The sequence below is a fragment of the Haliotis cracherodii genome, unplaced genomic scaffold (assembly GCF_022045235.1).
Source record: "Haliotis cracherodii isolate W230 unplaced genomic scaffold, xgHalCrac1.p SCAF_19, whole genome shotgun sequence".
NCBI lineage: Eukaryota > Metazoa > Mollusca > Gastropoda > Lepetellida > Haliotidae > Haliotis > Haliotis cracherodii.
In genome coordinates this window covers 11,298,852-11,315,679 of record NW_027266274.1, presented here as the reverse complement: position 1 = coordinate 11,315,679, position 16,828 = coordinate 11,298,852, and the positions used below count along the sequence as shown (strand labels likewise).

General features: G+C 45.4%; 1 protein-coding gene across 1 annotated transcript in view; it reads right to left on the bottom strand.

The window, feature by feature from the left end:
• Positions 1-16,575, bottom strand: part of LOC139466757 (lipase maturation factor 2-like) — a 56,109-nt gene extending 39,534 nt beyond the window's left edge. The window contains exons 1-7 of the mRNA XM_071248421.1: positions 16,406-16,575; positions 15,035-15,085; positions 13,336-13,538; positions 12,345-12,373; positions 11,123-11,325; positions 5,264-5,289; positions 3,208-3,360 (exon numbers count right to left, since the gene is read on the bottom strand). Of these exons, the coding sequence (XP_071104522.1) occupies positions 3,208-3,360; positions 5,264-5,289; positions 11,123-11,325; positions 12,345-12,373; positions 13,336-13,538; positions 15,035-15,085; positions 16,406-16,499 (759 nt within the window). The 5' untranslated portion in view covers positions 16,500-16,575. The remainder of the gene's footprint in view (positions 1-3,207; positions 3,361-5,263; positions 5,290-11,122; positions 11,326-12,344; positions 12,374-13,335; positions 13,539-15,034; positions 15,086-16,405) is intronic.
• Between the last annotated feature and the right edge of the window lie 253 nt (positions 16,576-16,828).

Sequence of the window (16,828 nt, the reverse complement as noted above, 5' to 3'; positions counted from 1 at the left end):
ATCATAGGTTTCTGGCGTGGTCAAGGGACGCAACTCTGCACAGTGAATAGCAGCGCCTTAGACGACGTGCCCCCTACACAAAACTGATTCTTATAATATGTCATAAATTTTAATAGAATGACATATCTGATTACCCCTATGAAAAGTTGTGGAGTATATTAGTACGGGGACTGGAGTGTGCATTGTTTTCTGGGCCATTACAGGGAGACAACCCTTAATGAACATAGTGCTATGTTTGATTTATAATGAGCTCTTGTAAAAGTGATTTTGAGTTTGGTATCAATCTGTAGTTACTGTTGAATATTTAAATTTTCAATTTTGCAATAAGTAGGCCGACATCAACTGATCTTACTGTTGTGGCCGACATGAACCGCATGATAGGTGGAAGCCATGCTAATCATGATGCCATCAGTCGAAATTCTCAGCTGGACAATCTACCCAGTCACCTGACAACCGGATCCATTTCCATCGTACAAGCACAGGTTACTGGGGACCTATTCTCGAACAGAACCCCCAAGGGTAGAACTTATGTACAGTAACATGCAGGGTATTATGACTTTGTGCCTGTGATTCAATACTTCAGATATTTGTTGTCAGGACAATAGTACATTAGGGTTCACAGGGTTTCATTGTGTAAAGATGGATATTTCTTAATTGTCTCTGTCTGGTACAGAATAATTTATAGATGAACATGCAGATGACTAGCAGTGGGATGATACACTGATGCATCGACAGATCGCAGTTTTTTACTTCTCGATACAAGTATCGATCACAATTGCACATGAAGTAAAAAGTATCGATTCTTATATTAAATGTACTCTTTATAAAATGTTACACCAAATACTAATTACTAGTGAAAATAAGTTGTGAAAACGTAAATATTTTCATCCATCACTTCATAGTTGACACTGCCAACTGTAAATCGTTAGTGTGGCAGTTATTTGGTCATCCTGTCTTTGAAAAAGATGGCATATGCACCACAGATAAGAGCACATGCAAGTATCGTGATACATAACGGATCATGACAAGGTATCGTTATACAGGATTGCACAGTTGGTGTATCGTCACAGCCCTACAGATGACTGCATTTGATATCTGCTCCAAAGCTAATCTGTGATATACTGATTCCTTCAGGGTAATAGTTGGTTGATTATTCATAACAGGGGTGGAATGATTCACACGTGAATTGATTCAATGTGATAGTCAATTCAACCCATGATAGGACCCACAATGCTTGACTATGCATGTCGTGTTACGCAATGATATAAACAAACATAATTTATGCTGTATGAAGCATGGGAAGCAAGATACTATTACAGGCACAACTTATTATGAATAGTTGACAGTGAAGAGGACTTCTATTGAAAACTCAAACATTTTAGAATAAGATGACAGCTGAAATACAGGATTTCTGTCTTTGATAAAACAGGTTTTGTATTTGTTAGAATTATAATGTATGCTGTAAATATGCGATTTATTTCAAAAGCAAACAGTAACATATCTATTGAAGTTTCAGCTGTCTCAATTTTATTGGGCTATGATTTCATATTCAAACAGTTTGGCATTAACAGAATATCTGTTTGTTACCGGTAATACTGTAAACAAGGAATTTTTTGCGACCATTTTATTATTGCGAGTTTTGCGAACGAGACTCAATCGCAAAAATTAAAAACGCAAAAATAAGTATAAATAGTACATACATACTTTATTCATTGCAACACGTCATCAAATGTTGAAATCATCAACCAGAACCACAAGTTACTCAATAAGTTAAAAACACAAATGAATGCAGAATGGTCACACACTACATCACAAATGACAGTGTAAACAGACCAGTCAGTGTCACTGTTACCTCACAGTAATCCTGCCTTCTTCCAACCTCGCTTGATTGCGTCAGTGTCCTTTGCAATTTTGTCCACACATGACATGACACTGAGTTGAGTCAATTATCGTATTTGATAATTGGTCGCAATCCCTTCCGGCCAACTTGGATAAACTAGCTTCGGAGAGAAGCTGTCTATTGTTTGGTAATCGAGGGGTCATCTCAACACAACAGCTCGCAAAAATATCTCGTCGCAGTATTGTCTTTGGTGTGGTATTCGCAATATTTTAACGGCGCAGATATAAAGCTGTTTACAGTATGTACCAAACACAAAAAGTTAGGGAGCATGAGTAATTTTGGGGAGATTTTATTGAATTTTATTTTATTAAATATCCTTGATCCATAACATCATATAAATATTCACATATTGAGACATGTATTTTACAGCATTATCTATCCGTCATGTGTGTCGAAATAGTCCATACCTTCTAGAAAATGTAATCAGCACTCAAGGCACTAGTATTGTAATAATGTTTATGTTGACCGCTCAAAATGCAAATCACTTTTTAAACTGAATGCAAATTTTTAAATGTGATAAAAAGTCACATGGTGACATTGTTAATGCTCTGATCTCAATCGGATCTGTGCACGCCAGTAATTCAACTATTTATTAATTTATTGTCATATTAAAGACTCCATAATATATTCATACAATATATCATGCAACGTGTTTATTATTTTTGCTTCATACATCAGTGAAGGATGAACGGTTGGTTGGTTTGTTGTTTTAAGCCGCACTCAGCAATATTCCAGCTATGTGACGGTGGTCTGTAAATAATCAAGTCTGGACCAGACAATCCAGTGATTAATATCAGGAGCATTGATCCACGCAATTGGGATCGATGACATGCATCAACCAAGTCAGTGAGCCTGACCACCCGATCCCATTTAAAGACGTTAGTCGCCTTTTATGACAAGCAAAGTCGCCTTTTATGGCAAGAATGGGTTGCTGAAGACCTATTCTACCCCGGAATATTCACGGGTCGAAGGATGAATGGAAACACATTGTTATACAGTGTTTGTTGTTTAACGCTGCACTCGGTAATATTCTCATCATGTCTAATCTTCAGCAACCTATGCTTTTCGTAAGAGACAATCAGGCTTGCTGACAAGGTTAATGCATGTCATCTTATCCCAAAAGTATATCAGTGCTCATAATAACAATCAATGGATTGTCTGGTCTCTTATTTACAGACCGCCATCATAAAGCTGGAATATTGAGTGTGGCGTAAAACAACAAATAAACAAACAATAGTCCCAGCAGATACAGTCCAAACAGCTTCACAGCTTGTTTGTACAAGTTCTGAATAAAATGGCCGACTAACCTGAGCGTAAAAGGCGACGACACGGAGAGACCTGACTGGTGCAAAGAAGAGGAAGGGTACAGCAATCTCGATGACAAACGTTGATACGACACTCAGCTTCAGCAACCATGTTGGAAACTGATGCCAATACCAAGCAAGGGGTGTAGGAATACACTGTTGAAGAAGAAAATAGTGCACAGTGAACCTTGAGAGTAGAAAACAGTAGATATTCAGAATTGTTCAAAGTTTGAGGACATGAAACCTCTTATGGATAACAACTTCTTTTTTTGAAAATAGGGGGATGCAGATGGGGGATCCATGCCCCCTCCCTGAAAACCAAATGTATTATGTTATTGGCAGTAAAACTACCTGAGGGAGGATTTACATATTTTGGACCCCTCCCTTTTAAACAGCTGGATCTTGCCCCTTCATCAGATGAAAGCTGAATGTGTGTAAGATAATATATATATATATCAAGAACTTGTTCAAAGTTTGTGCATCTGGATGAAACTTCACATTGAAGCTACTGTATCAGGGATGTGAGCAGGTTTACTCGAAAAAAGAGGAAAAGTCTAGGGGGGGTCTGGTGCCCCCCCCCCCCCCCCCCCCCCCCTGAAATTTTTTAAACATCTGATTGCATTTTCAGCAATTTCGTGCAGTTTGGACAACATTCACACCAAGAAATGTAATAAGTCAATGGCAAAAGTCAATAAGTCAAATAAACAAGATGGCAGATGCCGTAAAATCAGTACTTTTAAAAAATCAGGCATAGCTTCCACACACCTGGCTACCCGCCAGGTCTGGGAGCAATACTGCCATAAACTTCAACCCCCATCCTCCAGACACAAGGACAACTGTCACAAGCGTGCAATGTCTGAGCCTTTCCCCATGTTGAAGCATAGTATTGACAAAGAGTTGTAGGGGAGTTGGGGGGGGTAGGGGGTGGGGTTGTGGGGGGTGGGGGGGAGTTGTAGGGGGTGGGATGGGGGGGGAGTTGTAGGGGGAATTGTAGGGGGGGTTGTAGGGGGGGAGTTGTAGGGGGGAATTGTAGGGGGGAGTTGTAGGGGGGAATTGTAGGGGGGAATTGTAGGGGGGAGTTGTAGGGGGGAATTGTAGGGGGGAATTGTAGGGGGGAGTTGTAGGGGGGAATTGTAGGGGGAATTGTAGGGGGAAGTTGTAGGGGGAGTTGTAGGGGGAATTGTAAGGGGAGTTGTAGGGGGAATTGTAGGGGGAATTGTAGGGGGAGTTGTAGGGGGAGTTGTAGGGGGAGTTGTAGGGGGGAGTTGTAGGGGGAGGAATGGTAGGGGAGTTGTAGGGGGAGTTGTAGGGGGGAGTTGTAGGGGGGAGTTGTAGGGGGAGTTGTAGGGGGGAATTGTAGGGGGAATTGTAGGGGGGAGTTGTAGGGGGGAGTTGTAGGGGGAGTTGTAGGGGGGAGTTGTAGGGGGGAATTGTAGGGGGAGTTGTAGGGGGGAGTTGTAGGGGGGAGTTGTAGGGGGAGTTGTAGGGGGGAATTGTAGGGGGAATTGTAGGGGGAGTTGTAGGGGGGAGTTGTAGGGGGGAGTTGTAGGGGGAGTTGTAGGGGGGAATTGTAGGGGGAATTGTAGGGGGGATTTGTAGGGGGGAGTTGTAGGGGGGAATTGTAGGGGGGAGTTGTAGGGGAAGTTGTAGGGGGAGTTGTAGGGGGAATTGTAAGGGGAGTTGTAGGGGGAATTGTAGGGGGAATTGTAGGGGGAGTTGTAGGGGGAGTTGTAGGGGGGAATTGTAGGGGGAGTTGTAGGGGGGAGTTGTAGGGGGGAATCGTAGGGGGAGGAATGGTAGGGGAGTTGTAGGGGGGATTTGTAGGGGGGAGTTGTAGGGGGAATTGTAGGGGGAATTGTAGGGGGAGTTGTAGGGGGGAGTTGTAGGGGGGAATTGTAGGGGGAGGAATGGTAGGGGAGTTGTAGGGGGGATTTGTAGGGGGGAGTTGTAGGGGGGATTTGTAGGGGGGAGTTGTAGGGGGGAATTGTAGGGGGGAGTTGTAGGGGGAAGTTGTAGGGGGAGTTGTAGGGGGGAATTGTAGGGGGAAACAGAAACCTACCTGGGATTCAAAATGATGATTCAAGGCTGCAAATAAAACAAAAACATATTTATGTTTTCTTTTAATGTTTATCACACAATACAAAAAAAAGAAATCATAGATAGGAAAGCTTACTTTTTTTTATTAACAGACCGTATACATGTATGAGTGGCCAGTGAGTCGTTGAGTGAGTGAGTCAGTGGGGGTGTGTGGGGGTTGGTGAGTGAGTGAATGAAAGGGTGAGTGGGTGAGTGAGTGGGTGAGTGGGTGAAAGGGTGAGTCAGTGGGAGAGTGGGTGGGTGAGTCAGTGGGAGAGTGGGTGAGTTAGTGGGTGAAAGGATGTGTGTGGGTGTAGGGGGGAATTGTAGGGGGAGTTGGGGGGAATTGTAAGGTGAGTGAGTGGGTGAAAGAGTGAGTGTGTGGGTGAGTGAGTGGGTGAAAGGATGAGTGGTGGGTGAAAGGATGAGTCAGTGGGAGAGTGGGTGAGTGAGCGAGTGGGTGAAAGGATGCGTGTGTGAGTGAGTGAGTGGGTGAAAGGGTGAGTGTGTGGGTGAGCGAGTGTGTGAAAGGGTGAGTGTGTGAGTGAGTGAGTGGGTGAAAGGATGCGTGTGTGGGTGAGTGAGTGTGTGAAAGGGTGAGTGTGTGGGTGAGTGAGTGGGTGAAAGGATGCGTGTGTGAGTGAGTGAGTGGGTGAAAGGATGCGTGTGTGGGTGAGTGAGTGTGTGAAAGGGTGAGTGTGTGGGTGAGTGAGTGGGTGAAAGGATGCGTGTGTAAGTGGGTGAGTGGGTGAAAGGATGCTTGTGTGGGTGAGTGAGTGTGTGAAAGGGTGAGTGAGTGAATGAATGAGTGTGTGGGTGAGTGAGTGGGTGAAAGGGTGAGTGTGTGGGTGAAAGGATGAGTGTGTGGGTGAAAGGGTGAGTGTGTGGGTGAAAGGGTGAGTATGTGGGTGAGTGAGTGGGTGAAAGGGTGAGTGTGTGGGTGAGTGGGTGAAAGGACGAGTGTGTGGGTGAAAGGGTGAGTGTGTGGGTGAAAGGGTGAGTATGTGGGTGAGTGGGTGAAAGGGTGAGTGTGTGGGTGAAAGGGTGAGTGTGTGGGTGAAAGGGTGAGTGTGTGGGTGAAAGGGTGAGTGTGTTGGTGAGTGAGTGGGTGAAAGGGTGAGTGTGTGGGTGAGTGGGTGAAAGGGTGAGTGTGTGGGTGAGTGAGTGGGTAAGTGGGTGAAAGGGTGAGTGTGTGGGTGAAAGGATGAGTGTGTGGGTGAAAGGGTGAGTGTGTGGGTGAAAGGGTGAGTGTGTGGGTGAGTGAGTGGGTGAAAGGGTGAGTGTGTGGGTGAGTGGGTGAAAGGACGAGTGTGTGGGTGAGTGGGTGAAAGGGTGAGTGTGTGGGTGAGTGAGTGGGTGAGTGGGTGAGTGTGTGGGTGAGTGGGTGAAAGGACGAGTGTGTGGGTGAGTGGGTGAAAGGACGAGTGTGTGGGTGAGTGGGTGAAAGGGTGAGTATGTGGGTGAGTGGGTGAAAGGGTGAGTGTGTGGGTGAGTGGGTGAGTGGGAGAGTGTGTGGGTGAGTGGGTGAAAGGACGAGTGTGTGGGTGAAAGGGTGAGTATGTGGGTGAAAGGATGAGTGTGTGGGTGAAAGGGTGAGTGTGTGGGTGAGTGGGTGAAAGGGTGAGTGTGTGGGTGAAAGGGTGAGTGTGTTGGTGAGTGAGTGGGTGAAAGGGTGAGTGTGTGGGTGAGTGGGTGAAAGGGTGAGTGTGTGGGTGAGTGGGTGAAAGGGTGAGTGTGTGGGTGAAAGGGTGAGTGTGTGGGTGAAAGGGTGAGTGTGTGGGTGAGTGAGTGGGTGAAAGGGTGAGTGTGTGGGTGAGTGTGTGGGTGAGTGTGTGAAAGGGTGAGTGTGTGGGTGAGTGGGTGAAAGGGTGAGTGTGTGGGTGAGTGAGTGGGTGAAAGGGTGAGTGTGTGGGTGAGTGAGTGGGTGAAAGGAGGAGTGTGTGGGTTAAAGGGTGAGTGTGTGGGTGAGTGAGTGGGTGAAAGGGTGAGTGTGTGGGTGAGTGGGTGAGTGTGTGGGTGAGTGAGTGGGTGAAAGGGTGAGTGTGTGGGTGAGTGGGTGAGTGTGTGGGTGAAAGGATGAGTGTGTGGGTGAGTGTGTGGGTGAAAGGACGAGTGAGTGGGTGAAAGGATGAGTGGGTGGGTGAAAGGATGAGTGTGTGAAAGGGTGAGTGAGTGGGTGAAAAGGTGAGTGTGTGGGTGAGTGAGTGGGTGAAAGGAGGAGTGTGTGGGTGAAAGGGTGAGTGTGTGGGTGAGTGAGTGGGTGAAAGGGTGAGTGTGTGAAAGGGTGAGTGTGTGGGTGAAAGGGTGAGTGTGTGGGTGAGTGAGTGGGTGAAAGGAGGAGTGTGTGGGTGAAAGGGTGAGTGTGTGGGTGAGTGAGTGGGTGAAAGGGTGAGTGTGTGGGTGAGTGGGTCAGTGTGTGGGTGAGTGAGTGGGTGAAAGGGTGAGTGTGTGGGTGAGTGGGTGAGTGTGTGGGTGAAAGGATGAGTGTGTGGGTGAAAGGGTGAGTGTGTGGGTGAAAGGGTGAGTGTGTGGGTGAAAGGGTGAGTGTGTTGGTGAAAGGGTGAGTGTGTGGGTGAGTGAGTGGGTGAAAGGAGGAGTGTGTGGGTGAAAGGGTGAGTGTGTGGGTGAGTGAGTGGGTGAAAGGGTGAGTGTGTGGGTGAGTGGGTCAGTGTGTGGGTGAGTGAGTGGGTGAAAGGGTGAGTGTGTGGGTGAGTGGGTGAATGTGTGGGTGAAAGGATGAGTGTGTGGGTGAAAGGGTGAGTGTGTGGGTGAAAGGGTGAGTGTGTGGGTGAAAGGGTGAGTGTGTGGGTGAAAGGGTGAGTGTGTGGGTGAAAGGGTGAGTGTGTTGGTGAAAGGGTGAGTGTGTTGGTGAGTGAGTGGGTGAAAGGGTGAGTGTGTGGGTGAGTGGGTGAAAGGGTGAGTGTGTGGGTGAGTGAGTGGGTGAGTGGGTGAGTGTGTGGGTGAGTGGGTGAAAGGACGAGTGTGTGGGTGAGTGGGTGAAAGGACGAGTGTGTGGGTGAGTGGGTGAAAGGGTGAGTATGTGGGTGAGTGGGTGAAAGGGTGAGTGTGTGGGTGAGTGGGTGAGTGGGAGAGTGTGTGGGTGAGTGGGTGAAAGGACGAGTGTGTGGGTGAAAGGGTGAGTATGTGGGTGAAAGGATGAGTGTGTGGGTGAAAGGGTGAGTGGGTGGGTGAGTGGGTGAAAGGGTGAGTGTGTGGGTGAAAGGGTGAGTGTGTTGGTGAGTGAGTGGGTGAAAGGGTGAGTGTGTGGGTGAGTGGGTGAAAGGGTGAGTGTGTGGGTGAGTGGGTGAAAGGGTGAGTGTGTGGGTGAAAGGGTGAGTGTGTGGGTGAAAGGGTGAGTGTGTGGGTGAGTGAGTGGGTGAAAGGGTGAGTGTGTGGGTGAGTGTGTGGGTGAGTGTGTGAAAGGGTGAGTGTGTGGGTGAGTGGGTGAAAGGGTGAGTGTGTGGGTGAGTGAGTGGGTGAAAGGGTGAGTGTGTGGGGGAGTGAGTGGGTGAAAGGAGGAGTGTGTGGGTTAAAGGGTGAGTGTGTGGGTGAGTGAGTGGGTGAAAGGGTGAGTGTGGGTGAGTGGGTGAGTGTGTGGGTGAGTGAGTGGGTGAAAGGGTGAGTGTGTGGGTGAGTGGGTGAGTGTGTGGGTGAAAGGATGAGTGTGTGGGTGAGTGTGTGGGTGAAAGGACGAGTGTGTGGGTGAAAGGGTGAGTATGTGGGTGAAAGGATGAGTGTGTGGGTGAAAGGGTGAGTGTGTGGGTGAGTGGGTTAAAGGGTGAGTGTGTGGGTGAAAGGGTGAGTGTGTTGGTGAGTGAGTGGGTGAAAGGGTGAGTGTGTGGGTGAGTGGGTTAAAGGGTGAGTGTGTGGGTGAAAGGGTGAGTGTGTGGGTGAGTGAGTGGGTGAAAGGGTGAGTGTGTGGGTGAGTGGGTCAGTGTGTGGGTGAGTGAGTGGGTGAAAGGGTGAGTGTGTGGGTGAGTGGGTGAGTGTGTGGGTGAAAGGATGAGTGTGTGGGTGAAAGGGTGAGTGTGTGGGTGAAAGGGTGAGTGTGTGGGTGAAAGGGTGAGTGTGTTGGTGAAAGGGTGAGTGTGTTGGTGAGTGAGTGGGTGAAAGGGTGAGTGTGTGGGTGAGTGGGTGAAAGGGTGAGTGTGTGGGTGAGTGTGTGGGTGAAAGGACGAGTGTGTGGGTGAGTGGGTGAAAGGACGAGTGTGTGGGTGAGTGGGTGAAAGGGTGAGTATGTGGGTGAGTGGGTGAAAGGGTGAGTGTGTGGGTGAGTGGGTGAGTGGGTGAGTGTGTGGGTGAGTGGGTGAAAGGACGAGTGTGTGGGTGAAAGGGTGAGTATGTGGGTGAAAGGATGAGTGTGTGGGTGAAAGGGTGAGTGTGTGGGTGAGTGGGTTAAAGGGTGAGTGTGTGGGTGAAAGGGTGAGTGTGTTGGTGAGTGAGTGAGTGGGTGAAAGGGTGAGTGTGTGGGTGAGTGGGTGAAAGGGTGAGTGTGTGGGTGAAAGGGTGAGTGTGTGGGTGAAAGGGTGAGTGTGTGGGTGAGTGAGTGGGTGAAAGGGTGAGTGTGTGGGTGAGTGTGTGGGTGAGTGGGTGAAAGGGTGAGTGTGTGGGTGAGTGGGTGAAAGGGTGAGTGTGTGGGTGAGTGAGTGGGTGAAAGGGTGAGTGTGTGGGTGAGTGAGTGGGTGAAAGGAGGAGTGTGTGGGTTAAAGGATGAGTGTGTGGGTGAGTGAGTGGGTGAAAGGGTGAGTGTGTGGGTGAGTGGGTGAGTGTGTGGGTGAGTGAGTGGGTGAAAGGGTGAGTGTGTGGGTGAGTGTGTGAGTGTGTGGGTGAAAGGATGAGTGTGTGGGTGAGTGTGTGGGTGAAAGGACGAGTGAGTGGGTGAAAGGATGAGTGGGTGGGTGAAAGGATGAGTGTGTGAAAGGGTGAGTGAGTGGGTGTAAGGATGAGTGTGTGGGTGAGTGAGTGGGTGAAAGGATGAGTGTGTGAAAGGGTGAGTGAGTGGGTGTAAGGATGAGTGGGTGAAAGGATGAGTGAGTGGGTGTAAGGATGAGTGGTTGGGTGAGTGTGTGGTTGAAAGGATGAGTGGGTGGGTGAGTGGGTGAAAGGGTGGTTCAGTGGGAGAGTGAGTCAGTGGGTGAAAGGGTGAGTGTGTGAGTGAGTTGTTGTGTGAGTGGGTGAAAGGGTGAGTCAGTGGGAGAGTGGGTGGGTGGGTGAGCAAGTGTGTGGGTGGGTGAGTGAGTGGTGGATGAGTGTGGGCGTGGGTGAGTGAGTGTGTGGATGAGTGGGTGAGTGAGTGAAAGGGTGAGTGTATGGGTGAGTGTCTGGCTGTGTGTGTGTGTGGGGGGGGGGGGTGGGGGGGGTGGTGGTGTTTGGGTGGTTGTGTGAGTGGGTGAGGTAGTGATTGGGTGAAAGGGTAATTGAGTGAGTGAGTGAGTGAATGAGGCTTACAGTCTTTCAATGAATGTTGAAGTAGAGTCTGAAGTGACACACTTTGGTCAAACTCACACAGGTATGCTGACAAACAAAGCATCATAATCAAGTGAATTTGGAATTCAAAACAATCAGCAGCTCCTGGCACAACTAAGGGACACAACTCAACTGACTAAGACATCAACACCCAAAACATATTTCACAGATATTTTAACTTCTTTTCACACAAGCATGGGTCAACTGGCATTCAAGCAATTAGACACATCTGCCTTTATCAAACCATCAAGCTACAAGAAACTGATTAATGAATCATCAGGTAACGAATTCAATTCTTCTGAAATTCTTCCTTGAATTCAATGGTTTTTGCCATCTGTCACATTGGACAGTATTTGTTAGAGTGATTTCCCCTTACCAGTGAGTCCCCACCAGGTGGGGCATTGACTGGTGAGCTTGACGATGCCTGAGGCGAACATGAGGCGGAAGAGGAGCCACTTGAGGAGCCACATGGTGATGGAGTCGTGCTGGTGTTGTGGGGGGCTCCGAGATCGGAACAGTTGGAAGTTGAATGGCGCCACGATAATGGTGAGGAAGCCAGCCTCAAGCAGCAGGATGTCCCTAAAGTCGATAACAAAAAGGATAAAAACATTGCCTTGATTTCTAAATTGTATTTATCAATAAATTGACTAGCTGAGTGAGTTTTCTTGACATAAATATCATATAATAGGAAAAAGAATTGTATTACAGTATGATTTTTATTTCGTTTGTTATCACAGCCATATTCCAGCTTTGTGACACCTGTCTGTAAAAATTCAAGTCTGGGCCAGACCATCCAGTGATTGATATCATGAGCAAAGATCCACGCAGCTGGGATATGATGTCATGCATCAACCAAGTCAGCAAGCCTGACCACCCAATCCCATCACCTCTTACGAAAAGCATGGGTTGCTGTGGACCCATTCTAACCCGGATTTTCACAGGTCGTATTACAGTATGGAGAGCGTAATAGATATTCATATTCTTCACATCTTAGCCCAAACATCGCTTTGTGAAAGTTGATTCAGGATCCTTTTCTACCCACATATTTAAACACATTCATGACCACTTTGTGTTATTCCGGGACAAGCCGAATAGCGACTCGTGTCCCTCTCATGGCCATTTTTGCGACCGGGTTCCGTTTGAGAGCAAACGGGCATATCTAAAACAATTGTCAACTCGTTGTGTAATGGTTCACATATATTTCCCCATATATTATATATATTTCAGATATAAAGCACATCAGGACATGCCAAACTATACAGTATGATTGAACACATTTAAATGTGTTTTGGGTATATTTTTAGATGCAAGACATGGAAAATCTAAAATTATTTCTGAGAGATTCTTTGACGAAGAACTTGAAATCATACGCGGTTCTGATTGGTTTGTCGTATTTTCGCACATAACATTCATCGATAGGGGGACAAATCTTCTTGCAGGCTACGAAAAGGGGCGAGTGGTGACGAATGATTTAAACATTCAGCAGAAAATGATTCCGTCCTGTCCAAAAAAAGAGAGTTGGTATAGGAACCAGCAGCAATATTGAAGCAGTTTGTCTTATTTCTAGCAATAAAACAGAAATCCCTCTGCCTACTCACCACTGAAACCACAGGAAGGTCTGGCCAACCTGTAAAATAAAACAATAAAACAAACCTTGTCAACAAATGCAGTGGTCAAACATAACATCAACAACAACACTAACCTAGTCCTGAGTTTTCAGCCAAAGAAATATTTGGAATCTCACTGAGCAACTCTCTATTTGACAAACCATGAACACAAATAAAAATGGTTCCTAATGATGCAGGTTTTCTGAATATTTACGTGATTTTGGTTTCAAAAGTATGCCAAAGAAATATCAAGTGTGTTTAACCTGACACAACTTGACCACCCCTAGGTCCTTTAAGATATATTGACTACTTGGCTTCATAACATGTAAGGTTCCCTTGAAATGTATGCCATACAGTATTTGAAAGTGGTATTACGTTTTACTACGATGTATGAATGTAATGTGCTGTGTTATTGTGGTTGACCTTGGAATGCTAGAAAACTTAGCCAATCAAACTGCGCAAAAATCTCGGACTCTTTTTGACTCTTAATCTTTTTTTATCATGACTCCAAAACTTGAAACACAGAGGAAAAAACAAATTCATATTTATCAAACACACAGCCAGTACGTTCAGCAAAGTTCAAGCTATATGGCTGATATGATGTGGCCTTCAAATAATTGAGTCTTGACCAGATAAACAAGTGGTTGATATTATGACCAGGCCCCTCCGAATCAGCTGACCACTTGGGGGCGGTACATCCCTGGAGCCCCACCCCGTCTTCTTAATTCTCCTTCCAACCTAAACTGGCAGGCAAATTGGAGGAAAATGTGATATTGTTCAAACTTCTTTTTTTTTCAGTTCATATTTTTGAAAATTTTGAAAATTTCACAAAATTTGAAAAATTAAACGGGAACTTTTACTGACATTTTCTGCAGACTTGGTGGTGACTACTGGTCTCTGCGCAGATCTAGATAAATCCCTGGTCTAGTGTGTGTGCATATACTGTTTCAATCTGCTAATTCTCTAGTGGGTCAGCCCATACCTGGTACAGGGAGAGGTAGAACATCCACAACAAGGTGAAGGACACGACGTCACGCATGCGCCGCGACACCATGCAGAAGAAGGAGACGAGGATGCCCCCGAGACACAGCAGGTCCATCCCGCTCTGTATGTTCAGGCCCAGCTTGGGGGTCAGCTTCAGGAGGGTGGGCTGGCCCTCCAACAGCTCGTGCCAGGAGTTCGCCTCTGAAAACACCAAACACCAGGATGAGGAGAAATGTTCTGTTTGTTGTTTAACGCCGCACTCAGCAACATTCCGGCTGTATGACGGCAGTCTGTAAATAATCGAGTCTAGACCAGACAATCCAGTAATTGACATCATGAGCATCGATCTACGCAATTGGGATATGATGACATGCATCAACCAAGTCAGCCAGCCTGACCAAACAATCCCGTTAGTTGAAATCTTACGACAAACAGTCACCTCTTACGACAATTTTGCATGGGTTGCTGAAGACCTGTTCTACCCCGGGTCTTCATCAGTCTGAGAAGAGGTGAGGTGAAATGGAGTTTGTCACATTCAAGATTATGCACATTTATAGGGATATGCACACGTGTGTGTACTTGTGTGTGTGTGTGGCTGCCTGGATTAGTCCGGACTAATGCCAGTTGTCTAGTGCCAGCCCATTGAGTGAGTGAGTGAGTGAGTTGGATTTACCGCCGCTTTTAACAGTATTCCAGTTATATCGCGGCGTGTCAGCTTAAAGTGGGAGGAAAGCCAGAAAAAGTGATGCAGGTCTCAGACATTTACCACTTTGGTGAAACCCACGAGCACGGGTATGGTGCTGACAAACCTAGGATAATAACTGGGGCGAACCGGGATTAGAACCACAATCATAGGTCTCTGGCGTGCCCAAGGGATGAGAGCTGACGCAGCCGGGGATCACACCACAGACCTAAAGCTCTCTGAGTAGATGCAATCACTAGGATCATGAATATACAGCCATGGCAACTCTCCATTATCCAGGCTTCGATACATCCTGTATTCGACGTAATAAGCACCCAGGGCACTCTCAAAATTAGAAATAGTAGCCTCTAATAAGAATATTATTTTGGTGGAAGAAACAGAGTTGAAAGTTAAATTTTGTTTTTTATGCTGACAGCCTGAAATGTTTATATACGACAGATATAGTTTCCCAGAATTTAACTGCCCATAGTTAAGGGTGCATATAACACATGAGTGCCTATTATACACGAATAAATAAGTCTTGTGTACATTGATCAATCGGAAGAGGTGCTAATCATGCAAATTGGGATTGTTCACTAGCCAATATATTAGCAAATAATGCGGGGTTTATTAGTGCAGGGTGCTTATTACGTTGAATACGGTAAATATCTATATCTATATATATATATATATATCTTGAATAATATAACTCACGGTACCAGACTGCAGAAAATTAACACTAGTGCCAAAAACAATTTGCTTGACTGCGACATATAATACCCAGCGACTTTCATGCTAATGTCTGAACACCTGAACACAGAATATATTTAAAGTAAACTACGGTTATAACGAACACGCTTATAACGAACTAAAATAAGTAGTCCCTTTGAGTTGTTATAACAGTAGTTTACTGTATTTAAATAGACCAAAATGAAAAATGGAGAAGAATGGGCTGACCATTCATTTGTTGATGACAAAATAATGGTTTTTTATCCAGACTATCTGGCCATCTTACCTGTATTCAAAACCAAACGAGCAGGCAGTATTCCATTATCACCATACAAGCCTGAAGATAAAAACGTAATAATACATGAAATATCAATAGTAATAAATTAATATGGACACTTACCAAGCCTAATAAACAAAACTGCTAAAAAAGTATGTATCTTAAATTTCAGCACGTCCCTTAGGCAAAATGGCACAAAAATGTATAACATTTCATAAAGTACATATTTGTCTTTCAGTGTTGACATCATGTTATGATTTGGTGCAATTTAAGGTGAATCAATATTTAGGATGTGTACTCAGCTGGCATGGATTGTTACTCATTGTATCAACCATTGGTTTCCATGAGAGGATCAAAGGTATTCTTGGATCCAAGTGGGATGAGCTGGGGTGAACCCTTTGAGAAACATGCTAATCATGCTGACTTACAAAAAAATAGGGATTGGTGAACTTTACTGGGCGCACTTTGTAATAGCCCTGTATTGAGGATCGACCTCACGTTGCCATCTTGAAGCTAAGATAAGCTGATGAGTAAATCTAATTATCCAACACTTAACCATGGGACCTACCACAAATAAATAGTGCTTGTTTTTCAAGCCATCAGCACCTGATTGTATGCCTTTATGTGCATACGCTATAGCCATTTTCTCTGCGAAAGTCGCAGCTTGATAGAAATTGAACAGATTTTCCTCAAATAACCATTTAGTAATTTGCTAAAAGAGATCGGAAGCCACACACTACCCCACAACTAACCCTCATGATCGTAAAGGGGTGTTTGATTGGCAAGAGGTGCCCAACCATAAGGATCGTGAAGGTAGTGTTTGTTTGGAAAGGGGCACCTACCCCAAGAGCTAAGGATAGAGGTGGTGATAACCTACCCTAAGACTTACACAAGTAACCCTAAGGATTGGAGAGGCACGTCAGGTATGTGTACCCAGAGCCTATTAGTGCTATAGCAAGCTGTGCCTGGTAAACTGCATTGCTACCAAAAAATACATGAAGTGATGAAAAAGTTTAGGGCTACAATAAACATTGTTTACTGATTATGAGTTAATACTAATGCGCTATGTATACCCATATTAGAGTCATTTTTTACTGTTGGGTTCTTAGACAAAACCAAAAAAATGAAACGTGTTTTGACAACCTTTTATCTATATTTAGTGGTCCTTTAAACGACTCAAAATCATGACCATGCTTCTATAACGATTATTTGATTTAACAAACTACACGTTGGCTTCCTGACAAAAAGTTAAAAATAGAAAAGCTAAAAGTACATTGTCTGCAGTTACGCAAACTTCCATGAGATAATTTCCCGGTTAAAACTTAAAACCATCATCACTTAGAAATGCAAGACATATTCGCTATAAACGCAGCAAATTACCTGGTATTTGCACATAGAGCGATGAAAAGGCAAACAGGTATATGACTGACATGCACCACAAAAATGCATTCCTGGTTTCGCTCATATCCCCCATTTTAACAGCGAATATTTTTGCTGATCACTGATAATCTAATATGAAAACGTGCACTTGTTGTCCTTGAACCGGAACAACGTGTGTGCACCCCATTGCACTTCAGGATAGGTTTCCGACCAAAGAAGTAGTCCAATCTTGCAACTGGCGTATACAGCCGTAGATTCGTCGATATGTTTTTTAAATAAGACATTGGAAGAAACTCATTTATTGTGTTATAAGATATTTGATGTTGTGGGATGTGGATTTCAAACTTTGTTAAATTTGTTTTTCCTTATTGGGAATCCCAGTGGAGGGATATATTTAACATTGTTTTGGTCCGATCGGAACGA